At 48.1% G+C, this 17,254-nt stretch overlaps 1 protein-coding gene across 2 annotated transcripts in view; it reads left to right on the forward strand.

Annotated features, from left to right (window-relative positions):
• LRSAM1 (leucine rich repeat and sterile alpha motif containing 1) overlaps nt 1–17,254 on the forward strand; it is a 32,825-nt gene that overhangs the window by 3,466 nt on the left and 12,105 nt on the right. For both annotated transcript variants that reach the window (XM_060270660.1, XM_035112671.2), the window contains exons 3-18: nt 920–976; nt 2,039–2,083; nt 2,913–2,990; nt 3,537–3,605; nt 5,109–5,193; nt 5,546–5,667; nt 7,740–7,830; nt 8,295–8,425; nt 8,994–9,023; nt 10,446–10,568; nt 12,064–12,203; nt 13,051–13,095; nt 13,719–13,789; nt 14,676–14,775; nt 15,991–16,078; nt 16,631–16,705. In XM_060270660.1, coding sequence (XP_060126643.1) covers nt 920–976; nt 2,039–2,083; nt 2,913–2,990; nt 3,537–3,605; nt 5,109–5,193; nt 5,546–5,667; nt 7,740–7,830; nt 8,295–8,425; nt 8,994–9,023; nt 10,446–10,568; nt 12,064–12,203; nt 13,051–13,095; nt 13,719–13,789; nt 14,676–14,775; nt 15,991–16,078; nt 16,631–16,705 — 1,350 coding nt within the window. The remainder of the gene's footprint in view (nt 1–919; nt 977–2,038; nt 2,084–2,912; nt 2,991–3,536; nt 3,606–5,108; nt 5,194–5,545; nt 5,668–7,739; nt 7,831–8,294; nt 8,426–8,993; nt 9,024–10,445; nt 10,569–12,063; nt 12,204–13,050; nt 13,096–13,718; nt 13,790–14,675; nt 14,776–15,990; nt 16,079–16,630; nt 16,706–17,254) is intronic.

Genomic DNA, 17,254 nt, shown 5'->3' on the forward strand with positions numbered 1-17,254 from the left:
CTCAGGAGGAGATGCAGACCCGTAGGGATGTAGAGGAGACAAGAGCTCCAGAGGGAGAGTTGCAGAGGGCGGACCAAAGCACTCAAGGGGGGGGGGCTCCAGGAGTTACAGCGCAGGTCCCTCTAGTGGAAAAGGTGCTCCACCAGCACCCTCACCCCAACAGAGGAGGCGGGGAAAGAGAACGGACCAATGGAGGAGGTTCAGGGTGCCCAGGGGGCTATGTTGGCAGAAGTCACGAAGGGAGGCGCTTCCGGATTCTGAATCAGATTAGTGCAGTCATGCTTTTTGATGCTCTGTCTTGTACATATGTATATAATAAAACCCTGTAAAAACCAAGCATGGGGTTTGGAGCTGCTGACTTGTGAAGAAGCTACCAACACCATTACACAATGCCAGAGGCCAAGCTCACCCCTGGTGCTGGTCATCTGTCCTACGCCTCATTGCTCCTCACTCCCAGATGGAGCCTGACCCAGGGCTTGGTGTAAGGCTGGAGCCTCCTGGTCCTTCTCTGATGAGGAGTCACACTGTCGAGGCATGACACCCACCTCTGATTGGGACTCACCCTGTTGGGACACCACATCTGTATTGTCTGCACCGACTGGCAGTGGATCTCTAGGGTTTTCAGAGAAGGGATGCTCCCAACCCAACCTGGTTGAACCTGGGACATTCTTCATACAAAAGAAATGCTGTGCCACCAAGCTACAGCCCTTCCCCAAAGTTTTTGGGTGGAGCACACCGCTGACAACTGGAGACTTGTAAGCAACATGGGTGCAGTGAGGTTTACTCGCGCCCCCCCTCCCTAAATATATATTACCTTATATATTACTTTGATTACATTCAGTGAGCAATTAAGATAAGGCCAGCAACCATCTCATTTCTGATTTTTGCAAATGCAGCTCACCTGTCTGTCTCTCAACAGGCAAAGGAAGCCGGAGCTGATGATATACTTGACATATCCAAATGTGAACTCTTAGAGGTACGTTTCTGGTGATGCTGACTCCCAGATGTTGGCCAAGTGGTTGGGTGGGAGATATGCTGTTGACATCAGAACCTTAGAAGAGCCCTGCTGGATCAGGTCAATGACCCACCTAGCCCAGCATCCTCTTCTCACAGTGGCCAGCCAGATGCCCCAATGGGACAGCCGCAGGTAGGACCTGAGCATAAGAGCACTCACTCCTCCTGCAGCATCGAAAAGCATTACTGCCTCCAACTGTGGAGGCAGAGCATAGCCCCCACAGCTAGTTGCCATGCATAGCCTTCTCTTCCATGAATTTGTCTAATATTCTTTTAAATCTATCCAAGTTGCTGGCCATCACTGCCTCCTGTGTGAGGGAGTTCCACAGTTACTATGCATTGCATGCAGAAGTACTTTATTTGCAGTGATAGTTAAGGATCAAAAGCTCTGCTGGTTTCACTTCTGGGCACTGCTTTGGAACTAAAAAAAACCCCATCCTTTGGGCATTATCTTTGGGTTGTGGTGTCACATTCTGAAGAGTGATACCTTTTATTATCATCCTTCAGCAGAAGATGTTATGCAGGAGCGGGTTCCTCTTTCCGCCTGTTTCAGAGGCAGAAATGTGTAAATAACTGTGCTTGACACCCATCACCATAGGATCTGTGTTGTACCTTGACATCAAGGACTGGGAGCTCCAGCCCTCCTGACGTTGTTGGACTCCAACGCCCATCAGCCCCAGTCAGTGTGGCCAGTGGTGAGGGATGATGGAAGTTGTAGTCCAACAATTATCTGGAGGGCTGAAGGGTCTTCTAAAGCAGAGATCTTTCCTCATCTGCATTTGCATTTCAATTGCTTTTATATGGTTTAATGGTTATAGTGCTTCTGTGTTTGCCACCCTGGGCTCCTTTGGGCAGAAAATGGGGGGGGCCTATAAATCTGATAAATAAAAGTAATGTGCCTCAAGTCAAAATGGCCCTTGCATAAAGTATCTCTTTTGTGTGTGTTTTTTCTGATCCCCCCCCCCTCCCTCACAATAACATTTTATCTGACCAGCATTTGGTTTTGTCCTATGCCTGCTTTTAGCTTCCGTATGGAGCCTTGGCGACCTGTAAAGTCTTGCAGAAGAAGGTAAGGGACATGTTTTCAATGGATTAGTACAGGCTTTGTCCAATGGGCAAAAGCTCTCCATACATTCTTGCCCTGCAGTTCTCATCAGCCCCAGCCAGCATGGCAGTGCTGGCCACGACTGCTGGGAGTGGTAGTCCAAAATGGTTCTGCTGACTGGGGCTGATGGGAGTTGTAGTCCAAAATACCCAGAGAGCATTAGGTTGAAAAAATCCATGTTGACACACAGGCCAGTATCATAAAATTAGGTGGTGGCATCTCTATGCATCAGACTTTTCCTGTGTCCTCCCCTGCTAAACAATTTATGAGGCTGGAGAACCCTCTTGTCCACGCAGAGCAAGAAATGGCTGGTGGCCTCAAACAACAGGCAAAGCCTCATATGTCCATAGTCAGAAATGGGGCCCTTTGAGTCCTGGCCAATGTGCTTTTAAATGTGTAGCGATTCCCTCTCCCTGTTGTGTTTTAACTTTCCTCAAACACCCTGGAAGGTTTTTCTGGGAGCAAAAGCAGCCCAAACCTATACAGTGTCCTGCTGTCAAGGACAATTTATTTATTGCCTCCCCCTGCAGATCACTTATTGCACTGGTTTCCCAAATCGTAGTAGCAGTAAACCATGATTTAAATGGGTGCACTGAAATTGCAGGCACCTCACTCCCTCTGCCCCTCTGTCTCCACTCCCAGGAAACAAGTCTGGGTTAGCGCTACCTCTGAACCCAGGTTCACCATTTATTTCTCTCCAAGCAAACCACAAGTGAGTTAGCCAAGAACAAACCTTGATTGTGGCTCCCAGCATCACTCTGATAGTATCCTCTCTGCTTCTTTCATTGCTTAGGTGCTGATTGCTCACACCAATTGCTTGACATCTCTGACCCCTAAATCCTGTAGCATCCTGAATCTCATAACTGTGAAGGTAACTTGAAACACACACTCTATCTCCCTCTCTCTTTGCAAATGACTCAAGAGGTAGGAAGGAATAATTGAGTGGAAGCTTCTGGACCTGGTAGTGAAGAAGGCACAGAACCACTGTGCGTGTGTAGACAGAAGGGGGACTCTTGAAACCAGGTCCCATTCCAATGTGATTTTGTTCCATGCCTTGTTTAAATATATGAGAGACCTCAGAGAGAGAAGGGGAAGGTGTCAGAGATACACAGAGAAGAATGGGAGGAAGAGAGAAGCAGGGTGTCGCAGACCAAGAAAGAGGAATAAGGGGATGTCAGGGACAGAGAAATGTGTGTGAGAGAGGGGAGGGAGGGAGGGGGTGCCACAGACAGAGAAAGAGGAAGCAGTTTGTCAGAGACAGGGAGAGAAGTGAGTGGTCTACTCTCCACTGGCTTTGACCTCTTATCAGGTTAGTGCTGAGGGAGTGTGGCCCTCAATAGGGGGAAAATCTTATCCAGCCCTGCTATGAAGGCTTACCAGATAAATGAATGGCCATTTTCCTTCTCTGCCCTTCCAGGTTTTAGATCTACATGACAACCAGCTGACCTCACTTCCTCCTGATATTGGCCAACTGACGTCTCTCCAGGTAAAAGAGACAAAATACATCCTGGGGGAGAATCCTGTTCTGAATTGTTTCTCGTATGCAGTGTCAGTGTGGTGACTCAGAAAGTATGGGAACTTTTCCATCTCTTTTGGGACCTTGAAGGCTCAGACTAGCCCCTCAAAAGTGAAACCAGGGGTTGAATAGAGAGCCTCCTTATTGCTTGAGGCTAGGGCCTTGCTGGGTGAGTTATCACAGAGCAGAAACAGAGAGAAACCTGTGTGGAACTGGCTGCCAGTGTGGAACCTGCTGATTGGCCAGGTCTCTATGAATACCAAGAGCCTGGCATTCCTGTTTGTTTGTTTAATGTTTTTATATCCTGACATTCTCTCAAGTTGGGATTCAAAGTGACTTCCAACATACAAAAGAATCATTGTAAAATACAAATAAAATCAGACCAGTTTAAAAAAATAGCTTAAATACATCAAAACACAATTAGAACCAGCAGTTAAATCCAATTTGCCCTGACAGCAGCTGAATGATCAGTATCATCTGCACCTTAGTTTCCAGAGGTCCATCCAAACATGAAGGTATTAGTCTATTGGCGGAAAGATAGCAAAGAGGGAGCCAGTTTAACCTCTCTTGGGAGGGAATGCTACAATCAGGGTGCAGGTTCTTTCTTGTGTCATCACAAACAATGCTTTCAATGTTGATTGGACCATGAGAAGGTCCTGCCATGGACTGGCTGGACACAGAGGAATAGTGGGAGGCACCTGCTGGGCACTCAAGGGACAAAGTTTTCAGAGTCCAGGGATTGGTGGTAGGACAACAATGCGTGGTCAGAGGGAGAAGCCTGGAGGAGGACGTGTTGAAAGCTGAAGCACTAACAGGTTCTAGTGAGCAGGGAGAGTCTGTGAGAGAGAGAGACGTCCAGAAGCAGAAGTAGAAGCAGAAGCAGGACAGGAAGGAGACCAAGAGGCAGAGAGGAGTCAGGTTGGTGAAGATACCAGGATGTCTCCCCCTCCTGCTGCCACAAGCTCTTCTCCCCTTCCCCTGGTCCCCCAGGACCAGGAGAGGCACGAAGAGGGAGGAGCAAAGACAGGTGCATTGGCGGAATCTCAGATTGCTTTGGAAGGATCTTGGGAAGAATCTAGGGGAGGAGGAGATTTAGGCAGCTGTGGGAAGGTGGGGACCTTCAGCCTCCACAACTGCCTCATAGGGGCAGAGTTGCTGTGCTCATTAGGCATGACACCCCTGAGCTGACCTTGTTTCTTCTAAGAAGGAGTTAATTTACTCTGTGTGATTTATTGCTGGCTGGCTCCCTTACGAGTGCTCACCTGAGGACCTTAGCACTTGAGATTTTAGCAGGGTCATCAAAACAAGACATTTTGTCTCCTGCCCTCCAGACCAGGCTGCTGAACTCAAGAGACTCAGCACTCTGTAAAGTGCACCGTCTGACTTGAATTTCACAGGAACCTCCTACAGCCTCTCCTTAATGAAACAGGAAGGAGACCGATCCCTCTTGTTTCTGCTCTCTGTCCTTGATAGGTCCTGAACTTTGAAAAGAATCTATTGAAGGCCCTTCCAGATTCGATAGGGGACCTTGTCCAGCTGCAGACGCTTAATCTGAAAGGTAGGAGGAAATGCCTCGTGCTGCAATCTGCAGGGATACGGGAACATATTTCACAGTAATAAAAACACATAAAAATAGTTTTATAATTAGTTGTAGTAAAAACATCCAATTCCTGCATCTGCCCAAATGCCCGGGATAACCAAGAATGTTGTTGCCTGGTGCCCAAGCAGTGACAAGGCTGGTACCAGACGGGACTTCCCCAGGGGAGCATTTTGCATTCTAGGGGTCGATAGGAAAAGAATGGAAAATGAAACTTCTGACATCAGCAAACCATTATACAAATACACACAAGCACACATATCCAAGAAGTGTGTTAATATCTGCGTCTTGCACATTCTGCCTTCTCTGGCAGGCAACAAGCTGAAGGAACTGCCAGCCTCCCTGGGTGGCCTGCGTAGCCTACGGACCTTAGACATCAGTGAAAACCTAGTGCAGGAGTTGCCGCAGGCACTGGCTCACATCCGAACACTGGAGGTACGTGCCCAAAGAGGTTTTTGCTTTGTGTGTGTGAGTTGCAAAATTCATATTGAGTGGAAGGAAGAGGTCCATGTGGAGCTGGAAATGAAAGCTTTGCTTCATGCAGATCATACTAGGATGGGGATGAGGAACTCTTCTCTTCCTGGGAAGCTTGTGTGCCAATCTAGCCTAGTACAAAGGGCATGAATCTCAAGACTTCTACCTTGTTCATCAACTAAGACTCTCCTCCAAGTGTCGTCTGTTGCTGAAGTGTGTTATGATTACATCAGTAGTTTAGTGGCCAGTTCAGAAGTGCAGGGCCCCCTTCTTGATGGTCAAAGCCACACCCCTTCACAGCTAGATCCCTTTCTAAAATGCAACAGTTTTATAATTATACAGTAATAATAATTAGTGATGGATTGCAGCAACCAGTGCAGATCTTCATTTGTTGCCTTTCAGCTAGATCTTCCATTTACTGTGTAGGAACTGTGCAAATGATTTGGAGTCCAACATCTTCTCTCAAAGTGACTAAGTTGTGATTCTCCTGGAAGTTCCATTGTACCTAACAGAACTTGCACACTATTCTCTTGAAACCAAAGCAGCTTTTGTTTTCAGGGTTCCTAAATGCTTAACTGTGGAGCTCACATAACTCTTTCTCAGAATTTCCCCCATTTGCTTTCTCCAGAGCGATCCTTGGAGCCAGCACTCAGAAGATGACTCCCCTTCCTTTCATTTTGATTGGCTCAAATCAACACAAAGGCTAAGACTTCTTCCCAGTGGCTAAAACACCCCCTTTTATGTGGATTGGGTGACACTGGAGACTGGGGCCATGTTGGGGGGGGGGATTGTAATGGATCTTTAGCCTTCCATGACCCTGGACCACTGCACTTCTGGGTTGAACAAAAGAGAAGAGGTTGTAGCCCACTAAGTTCTGCTTGGAGTAGACCCATCAAAATCAATGGGTCAAAGTCATTTGTTACCTTTCAAAGCATCTACTCTGAGTAGGACTAGTTCAGGAGATAACCCATGGATTTTTTGACAGTGGCTCCTTGATTTTAAAATGCCCTTCCTAGAGGAGCTCGATAGGCACTCACCTTGCTATTTTTCCAGCAATTAGTTAAGACTTTATTGTTGACCAGGGCAATTTGAAAGGGGTTCTGTTTGGGTTTTAGGTGGCTGCCTTTCAGTCAGTTTTCTTGTTTTCTGAGGGATTATGTTTTTCCTTTTATTGCATTTCATCATTATTGTGTGCTGCCCTGGGATCCGTTTCGAGGAAGGCATTTTGGATGTTAAAATGCATTTCAAAAGAATGTTTTTTTTTGTCCACCTCAAAAGGAATTTTGCAGGGCTAGAAAAGGTTCAGAAATTAGCAGCTAGGAGGATAAAAGGGATGGAGCAACTCCTGTGAGGGAAGGTTACAAAGTTTGGGCCTTTTTAGTTTAGAGGAAAGGCAGGTAAGTGTCAGGAGGGGGACATGATAGGGGTATATAAGATTATGCATGATGCAGAGAAAGTGGTTTCCTCCCTCTCATACTGCTAGAATTTGGAAGTGTTTCTGTTGCACTTGGGTGCTGCTTGTGGGCTTCCCATAGGGCAGCGGTGGCCAACTCCTGAGAGACTGCGAACTACTTTCAAAATTAAAATCTGGCAGTGATCTACCCCCGTTTTTTTAGGGGTTCAGGCCAAAGTTGATGAGCTTTTTTAAGGGAGGGAGAATGACCCGTTTTATAGGGGTTCAGTGACTTTTTTTGAAGCTCTTCTGAGTGAGGGGGAAAGCCCCCTATTTGGGGGAGGAACAGAAGCAGCCACTAACCTTACGGTCGCTGGCCAGATAACAGCCTCAGCTTCCCTTCTGCAACAATAGAGGCCGGCACAGTGAGAGGAGGCGGGGCCGGAAGGGGGCCAGCGATTGACCGCGATCTACAAAAACCTAGCAGGGGTCGACTAGTAGATCGACGTGTTGGACATCCCTGCCATAGGGCCATCTGCTTGGCCACTGTGAGAACAGGATGCTGGACTAGATGGGCCTTGATCCAGTAGCCAGGCTCCTCCTACGTTCTAAAATAATTATATTTCCGTCTGTTCTGCAGACACTGACCCTGGATGCTTCGTCCATGTCCTACCCGTCCAATGACATCTGCAGCGCTGGCACAGAGGCCGTCCAGCAGTTTCTGTGTGGAGGTGAGCAGAGCAGAGGGCCTGCCGAGTGCAAGCAGGGTGGAGAGGACCAGCCCATCAGTGCCTGTTGCCTCAGAGACTCTTTCCTTTCCTGCACGAAGGGCCTAGGGAGGGGCTGTAGCTCAATTGGAGTGCATCTGCCTTGCATGCAGTAGGTCCCAGGTTCAATGCCCGGCATCTCCAAGTAGGGCTGGAAGAGAACCTTGTCTGGAATTGGGAAGAGGGGCTGCTAGCCAGTGTAGATGGCCCTGAGGTACATGGGCCAACGGTCTGGCTCAGTATAAGGCCGCTTCCTATGAAAACGCACTTGCTGAATTCTGGAGCCACCTTGATGCATTTGGTGGTCAAGCAGGGCTCAGGTCTTCCTGACTCATTTTTAGTGCTCTTCCCAGTGCATCAGACTTAGGTGTGATGCCTGAGCCCTGCCAATAACTGACCTGCCCGTGCTGTCTTCCGGTTTCTCCCAGAATTAGGAATCGAGTACAATTCTCCCTCCCAGTATTTACTCCCAGTGTTGGAAAGTGATGGAGGTGATACTTCGGTGGACGGAGTCAGCAGGATGGTCATGAAACATGCGGAGAATGAGGCTGAGTGGCAGGTAATTTCTGAGAAGCAGGCAGTGGTCTTCAAATCAGGGATGGGGAGCCTGTTACTGTCTGGATGTCGCTGGATTTGCATCGCCCTTGACCAATTGGCCATGCCGGCTGCAAGGGCTGATGGGAGTTGGGCATCCTAACAGCATCTGGAGGGCCACAGATTCCCCAGCCCTGCATTACATGCACCCTAACAATGGTCACTGGCTCCTCTGAACTGTGAGAGGTAGTGTGTGTGTCTGTGTGTGTGTCTGTGTATGAATGAGTGGGTGGGTTGTGTTAAACCCAGTTAAATCCAGGCTCCTTTTGTGAGAGCCAGTGTGGTGTAGTGGTTAAGAGCAGTGGACTCGTAATCTGGTGAACCAGTTTCGATTCCCGGCTCCTCCACATGCAGCTGCTGGGTGACCTTGGGCTAGTCACAGTTCTCTGAAGTCTCTCAGCCCCACTCACCTAACAGAGTGTTTGTTGTGGGGGAGGAAGGGAAAGGAGATTGTTAGCTGCTTTGAGACTCCTTAGGGTTGTGATAAAGCGGGATATCAAATCCAAACTCTTCTCCTCCTCCTCCTTTTTCAGAACAAATTTATGGACTACGAGAAGCGGAAGGTAAGAAACATTTTCCATTGCTCAGCCCTCCTCCCTTTTGGGAAACTGTTATGCCCTCCAGACGGCTCCCTCAGCTTGTTCCATTTGTTTACTGGATCCCCAGTTTCTGTGGGACAGCATTATTTATGTACACAAATGGCTCACATATAATAATGATCATGATGATGATGATGATAGTGCCATCTGAAGAAAAATAGATCTGGCTCAGTTCCCTCAATTAGCAAATTCATTTGGATGGGAAAACTTTTGGCCCTTCAAGGTTGCTGTAGTACAGCTGCCATCATCCCTGAGCATTGAGCATGCTGGCTCAGTTAAGAGTCCAGCAAGATCAGGAGGACCACAGGTTCCCCCCCCCCCAGTGTAAAGTATTGAAATAATAAAAATGCTTCAGGCAGAATGGTTGCCAGAGCACCTTATACAAGATGAGTAGAATCATAGAGTTGGAAGAGACCACAAGGGCCATCCAGTCCAACCCTCTGCCAAGCAGGAAACACCATCAAAGCATTCCTGACAGGTGGCTGTCAAGCCTCTGCTTAAAGACCTCTAAAGAAGGAGACTCCACCACACTCCTTGGCAGCAAATTCCACTGCCGAACAGCTCTTACTGTCAGGAAGTTCTTCCTAATGATTAGGTGGAATCTTCTTTCTTTTAGCTTCAGTCCTTAACCTGCAAGTGTAGCAATCAGTCCTTAACCTGCAGGTATATAAGACATGGCACAAAAGGAATGAAGAGCGAAGAGGCAAAGAAGTAAGCTCATGCATTAGTTCTTACAAAGTTCTTGTAACAAGCAGCTTGGAAAGGGTTTAAAGAGAGAGGAGGAGCCCAAAGTGAGCTGGTTTGCCAGCTGAGTTGATGGAGTGGGCCCCCCGCTGTCCCATCTCACTCTATGCTCTAGCTTGATGGATTAATTGCCCACTGGGTGGCAGCTGAAGGAGAGAGGAAAATTCAATGGAAGATGAGGTGGCAGCGTTGTGTCTGGACCATACCGCTTCAAACTGCAGGTGTTAGCTCGTACAATTGAATGCTCCTCTGCTCAACCCCCTCCCCCAAAGAAAAGTAGCATATCTAGCCTAGCTTTTCCATGGCATACTAGATTTCTACATCTATGGGGATTATCTATTGGGAGGGTTTTTTTCCCCAAGAAGCTTTATTTGTAAGACTAGTTGACAACAAGCAAAAAAAAAACATGCAGGGGGATAACCCTTATTATATTTTGTGTGGGTGAGCTTTCAGTTAGGCAAGCTCCCACCCCCAACCCCCACCTGCAGTCTGTAGTCCAAACACAGGTTTGTTCACTTCCATCTGCTGTTTATGAACACACAAGCCCTGTCTCTCATCATGCACCGGGAGAAACACTACAAGCCACGGTATGTTCACATGCTTGCATGTGTGTGTTGATGAGGCTTCATTGGTCCTTTCCAGGAGCAAAAGATGCAGGAGAAGCTGGAGTTTGAGCGCTGGTTGGATCTGGAGCAGCGAGGTCAAGCCCAGCTCATGCACCAGAGCCATGCCCAGAAAGGGGAGATCCTCCAGAGCATGAAGGAGGTATCTTGCCTGTTTCCCTTTTCCACCACCACCCCGGACCCTCCTGTTGCTCCATGGTTAAGCTGCTCAAAAATATTTCTAAGTAAAAGAAAATGAAATAGGTCATCCTAGGATGGATTGATAGTTGCCCTGTAGGCAGTGATGACTGTCGCCCATTGGGACTGGTAGGGAGGAAGGCAGGGAGCCCAGCAGTAGATGGCGCCATAGCCAATGACAGGTAAAGACTGCTAAGTACTTTTGTCCTTATCCTCACTGCTCAGTTCTGCAAGGGGCCACCCAGAAACTAAGAAGGAAGAGAATGGGAGTGGGATGAGGAAATTCTGAACTTTAAGCAGGGCAGGGGGAAAAATGGATATGGAATCTGGATTGTATTACGGAATTGCTGTATCAAATGGGGGAAGGAATCTAGGGGAGAGGAGGAGGTATGGAATAATTAAGGATAGAAGAAAATATATGGGAATAGAGAAAGGATTAATTATATGAAATTTTTCTTGGGAGAAAGATTAGGCTAGAGAAAATATGATATTTGTTAGGAAAAAAATGTTTATATGACGTCTGAAAAATAGGCAGAGGTGTAGCTAAATAGAAAATTTAGGTTTAGGTAGATAGTTGGGCGGCTCACTGCCTTTATTCATCTCTTCTATTCTAGGGCCAAAAGGGGGGGGGATAGGAAAAGATGGAATATGTTGAAGAAGAAAAAGAGATAAAGTTTAGGAATAAGGATTAGCTGTAAGAGGGTTTATGTTAAAGAAAATGAGCTGAAATTGGGTCATATGAAACTGTTGTGAAAATATAATTTGGTCAAAAATGAAAATCAGTTGGGAGGTATCTGGGGAAGTCATCAAAACAATGCCAAGCAAATTATGAATTAGAAAATGGGATATGTGTGTTTTTTGTTGTTGTGTTTTTTGTGTGTTTTAATCAATAATGTTTGCTTAGATAGATAGTGGGGTGGACACTCGCCTGCATCTCTCCCTGCCATACTAGAGCCTCTTGGTGGCAGGGAGGGGTTCTGGGGGGAGGGAGGGTGGGGTGGGAAAAAACCCAATTATAAAATAGACCACCTTCGACTGCCCACTGTTCATGGGACTCTCTTGTGGCAGGAGGGGGCTCGTGGAGGGGGGGTCAGAAGAAGGGGGACAATATGTTCTGTATGTTTTTTCTTTATTATGTAAAATCAATAAAAAATTATTATAAAAAAGAAACTAAGAAGGAAGAAGCTGGCAGGCAGTGCTGCCACCCGCTGAACTGGTTGCAAGTAGGAGGGTAGGCTGGGGAGGCAGTGACCCATTCACCCCGATGGACCAGCCTCCACTGCCCATGAGAGAGGTTCATACGTTGGCTTATTGTGGTTGGGGAAATGTGCCATTCTGAGGAATCCGGATGTAGGCTTACCCTCGGGTCGCAAGGTCCAGGGAGGCCTCTGTGGGAGATAAGGCTGTCCTGGAGATCAAGTGAAACGGTCCTTTGATGCTGTTCTCCTCTCTGCTTGCAGGAGCAAGTGAAGCTGGAGCAGGGCCTGACCCGGCACCAGGAGCGCCTGGGAGAAGAACGCATGAAGCTGTTGGAGCAGCTGAAGCAGATGGAGCAAGGGGTTTCCGGCCGGATCAAGAAGCTGCTGGAAGAGAACAAGAGGTCAGAGGTGGTGTTGAGAAACAGCCTCGGGAGCTAGGGAGCTACGTTTGCAACTCTTGACTGTTTTCACTCCCAGTCTGGGTTCATTGCACCAAGGCTCAAAGACTGGATTTTCAGATCTGATGGTGTGACTCCAGACAAGGAATTCAGTTAGGGCTGGGGAACATTTTTAGGTGGAGGATCATGTTTCCTTCTGGCAAGGTTTCCAGGGGCCACTTGCCAGTGGTTTGTGGGGCCAGAGGCTAAAATAGGTGGAGCATCACATGCAAATTATATATTGGAACTCTCTCTCTCACACAGCTCTCTATCCTCCCATCTAGTCAACCAAGAGGCATTATCAGAGTTCAGGGGCACATACCAGCCAGGCAAAAACACTCAAGAATTTAAGTAGGGCTGGCAAGGGGGTTGGCTGGGGAGAGTCCCAGGGACCAGGCAGAGAGGCTTGGAGGGCCAAATTTAGCCCCTGGGTCTGAGGTTCCCAGCTCTCAAGTTAAGAGGTCAAACAGGAATACCCCTGTCAGGACATCCCTGATGTTACCAAAATTGGTCCAGGATTTTTCCTTTGAAAGTAAATCCCAAGATTCGTGGTCTGGAAACGCCAGGCCCTTCATAGCAGAATTAGTTTTTCTCTCGCTATCTTTTACCAAGATCCTTCACCCTGTTGCTTCAGCCATGATTTGGTTCAGGTGGAGAGTTTATATAGGGGCTGGAGGTTCCACTCCATGCTGGTTCTTAGCCAGGCGCTGGTCCACACAGGTGGTTGCATGAGCTTCCCCCCTCCTCTTAGAACTGAACAAGGACTAATAATGCCTTCTGGCATTCCCCCCCCCCCTTGCTTTCTTTCTAGGCAAAAGCAGAGCTCTGAGATTCTCAAATCTCTGGAGAATGACCGGTGAGTGTCCCAGATGCTCTTGGCTGGGTTAGGAGTGGGGAGGATGGTGCCTTTGCATGGGAACATAAAAAGTGTTGCCTGGGTCAGGACAATGGACGGTCTAGTTTAGCATCTTGTTCTCACAGGGACTGGCCAGATGCATCTTCTCACCACCACCAGCAACTCTCTGCATTCATAGGCATGCTGCCTCCATTGTAGCTTGCAGCCATGGATCACCACCAGGGAAAGGCCATAGCTCAGTGGTAGAACACCTGTTTTGCATGCAGAAGGTCCCAGGTACCATCCTTGGCATCTCTAGGTGAGGTTGGCAAAAGCTCCCTCTCTAAAACCCTGGAGAGTCGTTGTCAGTGTAGGCAGTAGTGAACTAGATGCGCCGAAGGTTTGACTTGGCATAAGGTAGCTTCCTGAGTTCCTAACATCTTTTCATCCAAGAGTTTGTCTTATCCTCTTGAAAAATTTCACATGCTATGCATAAATGGGAGATGACTGTTGCTTTCATGCCCAGGCTTCCCAGAGGCTTCAGTCTGACCTAAACAATGAAAGAGGCAGGGCAGGCCTTGTCATTGGCCGACAGTTGAGGGAAGGACATGCAGTGGCTGAATCTCTCCCTTTTTCGCTGCCAGGATCCGCATGGAGCAGCTGATGGCCATTACTCAGGAGGAGGCTGAGCAGCTGCGCAGGAAGGAAGTGGCTTGTGAGTGCGGCTGTGGAAGTTATGGAGTGGGACCCTTTACACCCCAGGCATAGAACTGCTGCTCCTGACTATGCTGATTTCTACAGAAAGAACGTGGGATATTTTCCCTCTCAAGGGCTGCATTCTCTTCTGGGCAGCCATCTGGGGGCCACATGCCAGGGTGGGTGGGGCCAGAAGCTAAAGTGGGTAGGACAACAAATATAAATTTTTCCTTTTGTACTGTAGCCTATTTTTTACATACACATGCACACACACACCCACCCGCTCCATCGTGACAAACGAGGTATTTTTTAGAATTCAAGGACACACTTCAGCCAGGCAAAAGTAAGGGCCAGAGTAAGGCGTTGTGTCTTGGGGAGGATTCTGAGGACCAGACAGAGAAACCTGAGATGCTACATTTGGCCCCCTGGGGCCTGAGGTTCCCCACCCCTGGCTTAGTGCGTGGAAGAGATTGTTAGGATGCTTTTGATACAATCTTAAGCAAGAGCGCTGCCCGCAAAATTCTGCACAAATCCCCCAAAACTCTCCAGGGTTTTGCACCATTGAGGTTTATGCACTCTGTATTTCTTGAGGTTTATGCACTCTGTATGCCGTTTTGGTTCCTCCTTCCCAAGAAGCAGACACAACGCTTCCCTCCCTACCCCTTCCTTGTTCTGCTCTTTGAGCTCTCCTGTAACACCCCCCCCCCCAGGTTTTCCTACCTCTGCTAAATTGTGGAATGTTGGAGGCAGGGAATGTATTTGGAAGCCTCCTGAGCTGCTTCCTGATCTCTGGAAATTTTTGGTGCTATTCTAATGTGCGGGAGATGGCAGTTTTTGAACAGGCTCCTATAAGCTCAGGAGAAGACTCCAGGGCCCTGACTTCCTGCGTTTTCTTTCCTCCACAGCGGCCATGCAGCAGATGCTGGCCGAGACCTATAAGAACAAGCTCCTGCAGGTGGCTTACGAGTCACGCCGGCAAGATCTCGTCAACCAGACCTGTTCCAGGTACTCCCAGAGAGAATGGGACATTTCTCTGCTTTGTGGGGAGGGGGCCATATTATTATTATTATTTAAATCTAACCTTTCATCCAAGAAGCATAATGTGCTTTCCCTCCACTTTTTATCCTCACAACAATCCTGCGAGGTGGGTTTGTCTGAGAGAGAGTGGCTCAGACTCACCCAGCAAGCCTTGTGGCTGAGGGGTGATTTGATCCCGATTCTTATCCCACAGGCTGACTTTCTATCCACAACACTGTACTTGTAGAAAGGGAGCTGATGCTGTTATTATTATTATTTTGTGTGTGTGTATTGCTGTGATTAACAAGAGAAAAGTTTTATACATGAGGTGAAATGTTTCCTGCTTTTCACCTCACTAGCTGCTCTGGCTGGAAAGGTGGAGCAAGCAGTTGCTTAGACATTTCGATTCTGAGGGCCGCATTCTGTTGGACTTGTCAGTAGCAGCAGTAGAAATTATGCCACAGGATTAGCAAAGAGGGATGTGTGCACTTGCCACCATATGCCCTCAGCCTGGAGAACCACACCAGCATCACTTAGCTTCTGCAAACGAAGCCCTTCTGAACGTTCAGTCTCAAAGCTCTGTAAGTGCCACTTTGGAAACAGCGGGCTTTCATTTTTAGTGGAATAGCTGGCAAAGGTAGAAGCTGAAATGTTTTGCCACATAAATAGAGCCTCTGTTTTGTTAATCACAGAAACGTATAGATATGTGAGTGCAGGGGTGGGAAACCTCTGGCACATCGGTCAGTCTTGCTCCTCACATTCAGGGAGTCTAATTATGGCCCATGATGCCATTCATTGATCAGCTGACATCACTTGTCATTTAGAGCGATTGGAAGTCTGGCAATAGATGGTGACATGGTGGTGTGCATGGGAGTGGGGGGTCCCTCCATCCCCATGTGCCAGAACCCAAGAACACCATGCTCACACTGGCCCTGCTAGAGTAAGCCAGAAAAGTGGAGGGAGGGGGAGAGGGAGAGGGAGAGGGAAAGAGAGAGTGCTTGGGGTATTGGCTCTGTTCCCTGAACCCACTGGAGTTAGTTTGGTTCCATCCTCTGACGGGCTTTGGTTTTTTTCAAACGTACTGATACTAGTGGCTCCTGTCCTAACAGCCTCTAAAGGTCTTCCAAAGTGCTTCTCACCCTCAGTTTGCGTATGTCTCCCGAGAGGCAATGGCGGTAACCCTTGGAATGTTTTCTCTTGTAGCCTAGCCAAGATGGATCAGAAGTTCCAGCAAATCCTAGCTTGGCAGGACCTGGATCAGAACAAAGCCATCAGCCAGATCCTACAGGAGGTATTTTGCTGGATATGGGTGCAAAAAGGGCACCTCTGTATGCAGGATGGGAGAGGGCGAACAAAGCAAAGTATGGACGGGGGGGAGAATCAGAATTGTAGAGTTGGAAGGGGCACAAAAGGACATCTCGTCCAACCCCCTGCATACCAAGTCCATCTAGCTAAGTTGTTAGCTCTTTCTGTGCTTTGGCCCCAGGTTACTCTTGGAGCACTTCTGGGTGGGAGGGAAGCGTTCTCAAAAGAGTTCCCTTGCCCCTTTTCATCACAGCCCACCACTCTGTTTTGGCTTATATGCACAGTGTTTTCTGTCCTGTTCTGTACTTAATAATGATTTCAATTTATGATTTGCCTCCTATGAAGCCATTATGGTTGGGACTGATAGGAGTTGTGGTTGAAAATGTCTACAAGTAGGCAAGGTTTGTGGCAACTGGGGTAAATCTTTAGGCTATTTCTCAACGCCCACAACAATGGGGCCTGATGTTATTCCGTTTGGAACATGTTCCCCAACTGGCAGGGGGGTGCTCTCCTGAACTTGCATGCTCTATTTTTTCAGAGTGATATGCAGAAGGCTGCATTTGAAGCCCTCCAGGTGAAGAGGGATCTCATGCACTGCCAGATCAGAAACCAGGTGAGCGGAAATCATGGGTCTGCAGGGACTGGAATTGGGTGGGATGAACAGTTCACAGTTGGTCCAGCTTCCTTCTCAAAGCCATTGGAACAAGGGGAGCTCTCTGGGGCTCTGGGCAGCTGAATCCTCTCCCTACCTCCCTCAGGCCCAGGAAGGTCTGCCTCATCTCTGGGGGCAGGAGGGAAGGGGGCTCCATTTGCATTTCCATCCCATGGCAACCCACGAATAGCATGATCTCCATTATTACAGTGGTTGCTGTGTATAAGTTTCTTCATTCATTTTAATTTGTTTCTGACCTGCTTGTCAAATCCATTCCGGCCAACATGTAACACATTGCTTCTTAAGGTCAGGCTGTCCCCCACCGGGGGCAGTGAGCTGTTGCCAGTGGTTTGAGGTGGTAGAGTTTGCAAGGTTGTCTGCGCTATCCCACCGCCCGGCCCTTAGCACTTGGCTAGCTGGGGTCCCAAAGGCTTTTTCTTCTGCCCAGGGAGAGGGTTTCCTGAGAGGTGCTGGTGTTTGTGGTCTTCCCTGTTCTCTGGTGGCTTTGCT

This window comes from Zootoca vivipara, chromosome Z, assembly GCF_963506605.1.
Source record: "Zootoca vivipara chromosome Z, rZooViv1.1, whole genome shotgun sequence".
Lineage (NCBI taxonomy): Eukaryota > Metazoa > Chordata > Lepidosauria > Squamata > Lacertidae > Zootoca > Zootoca vivipara.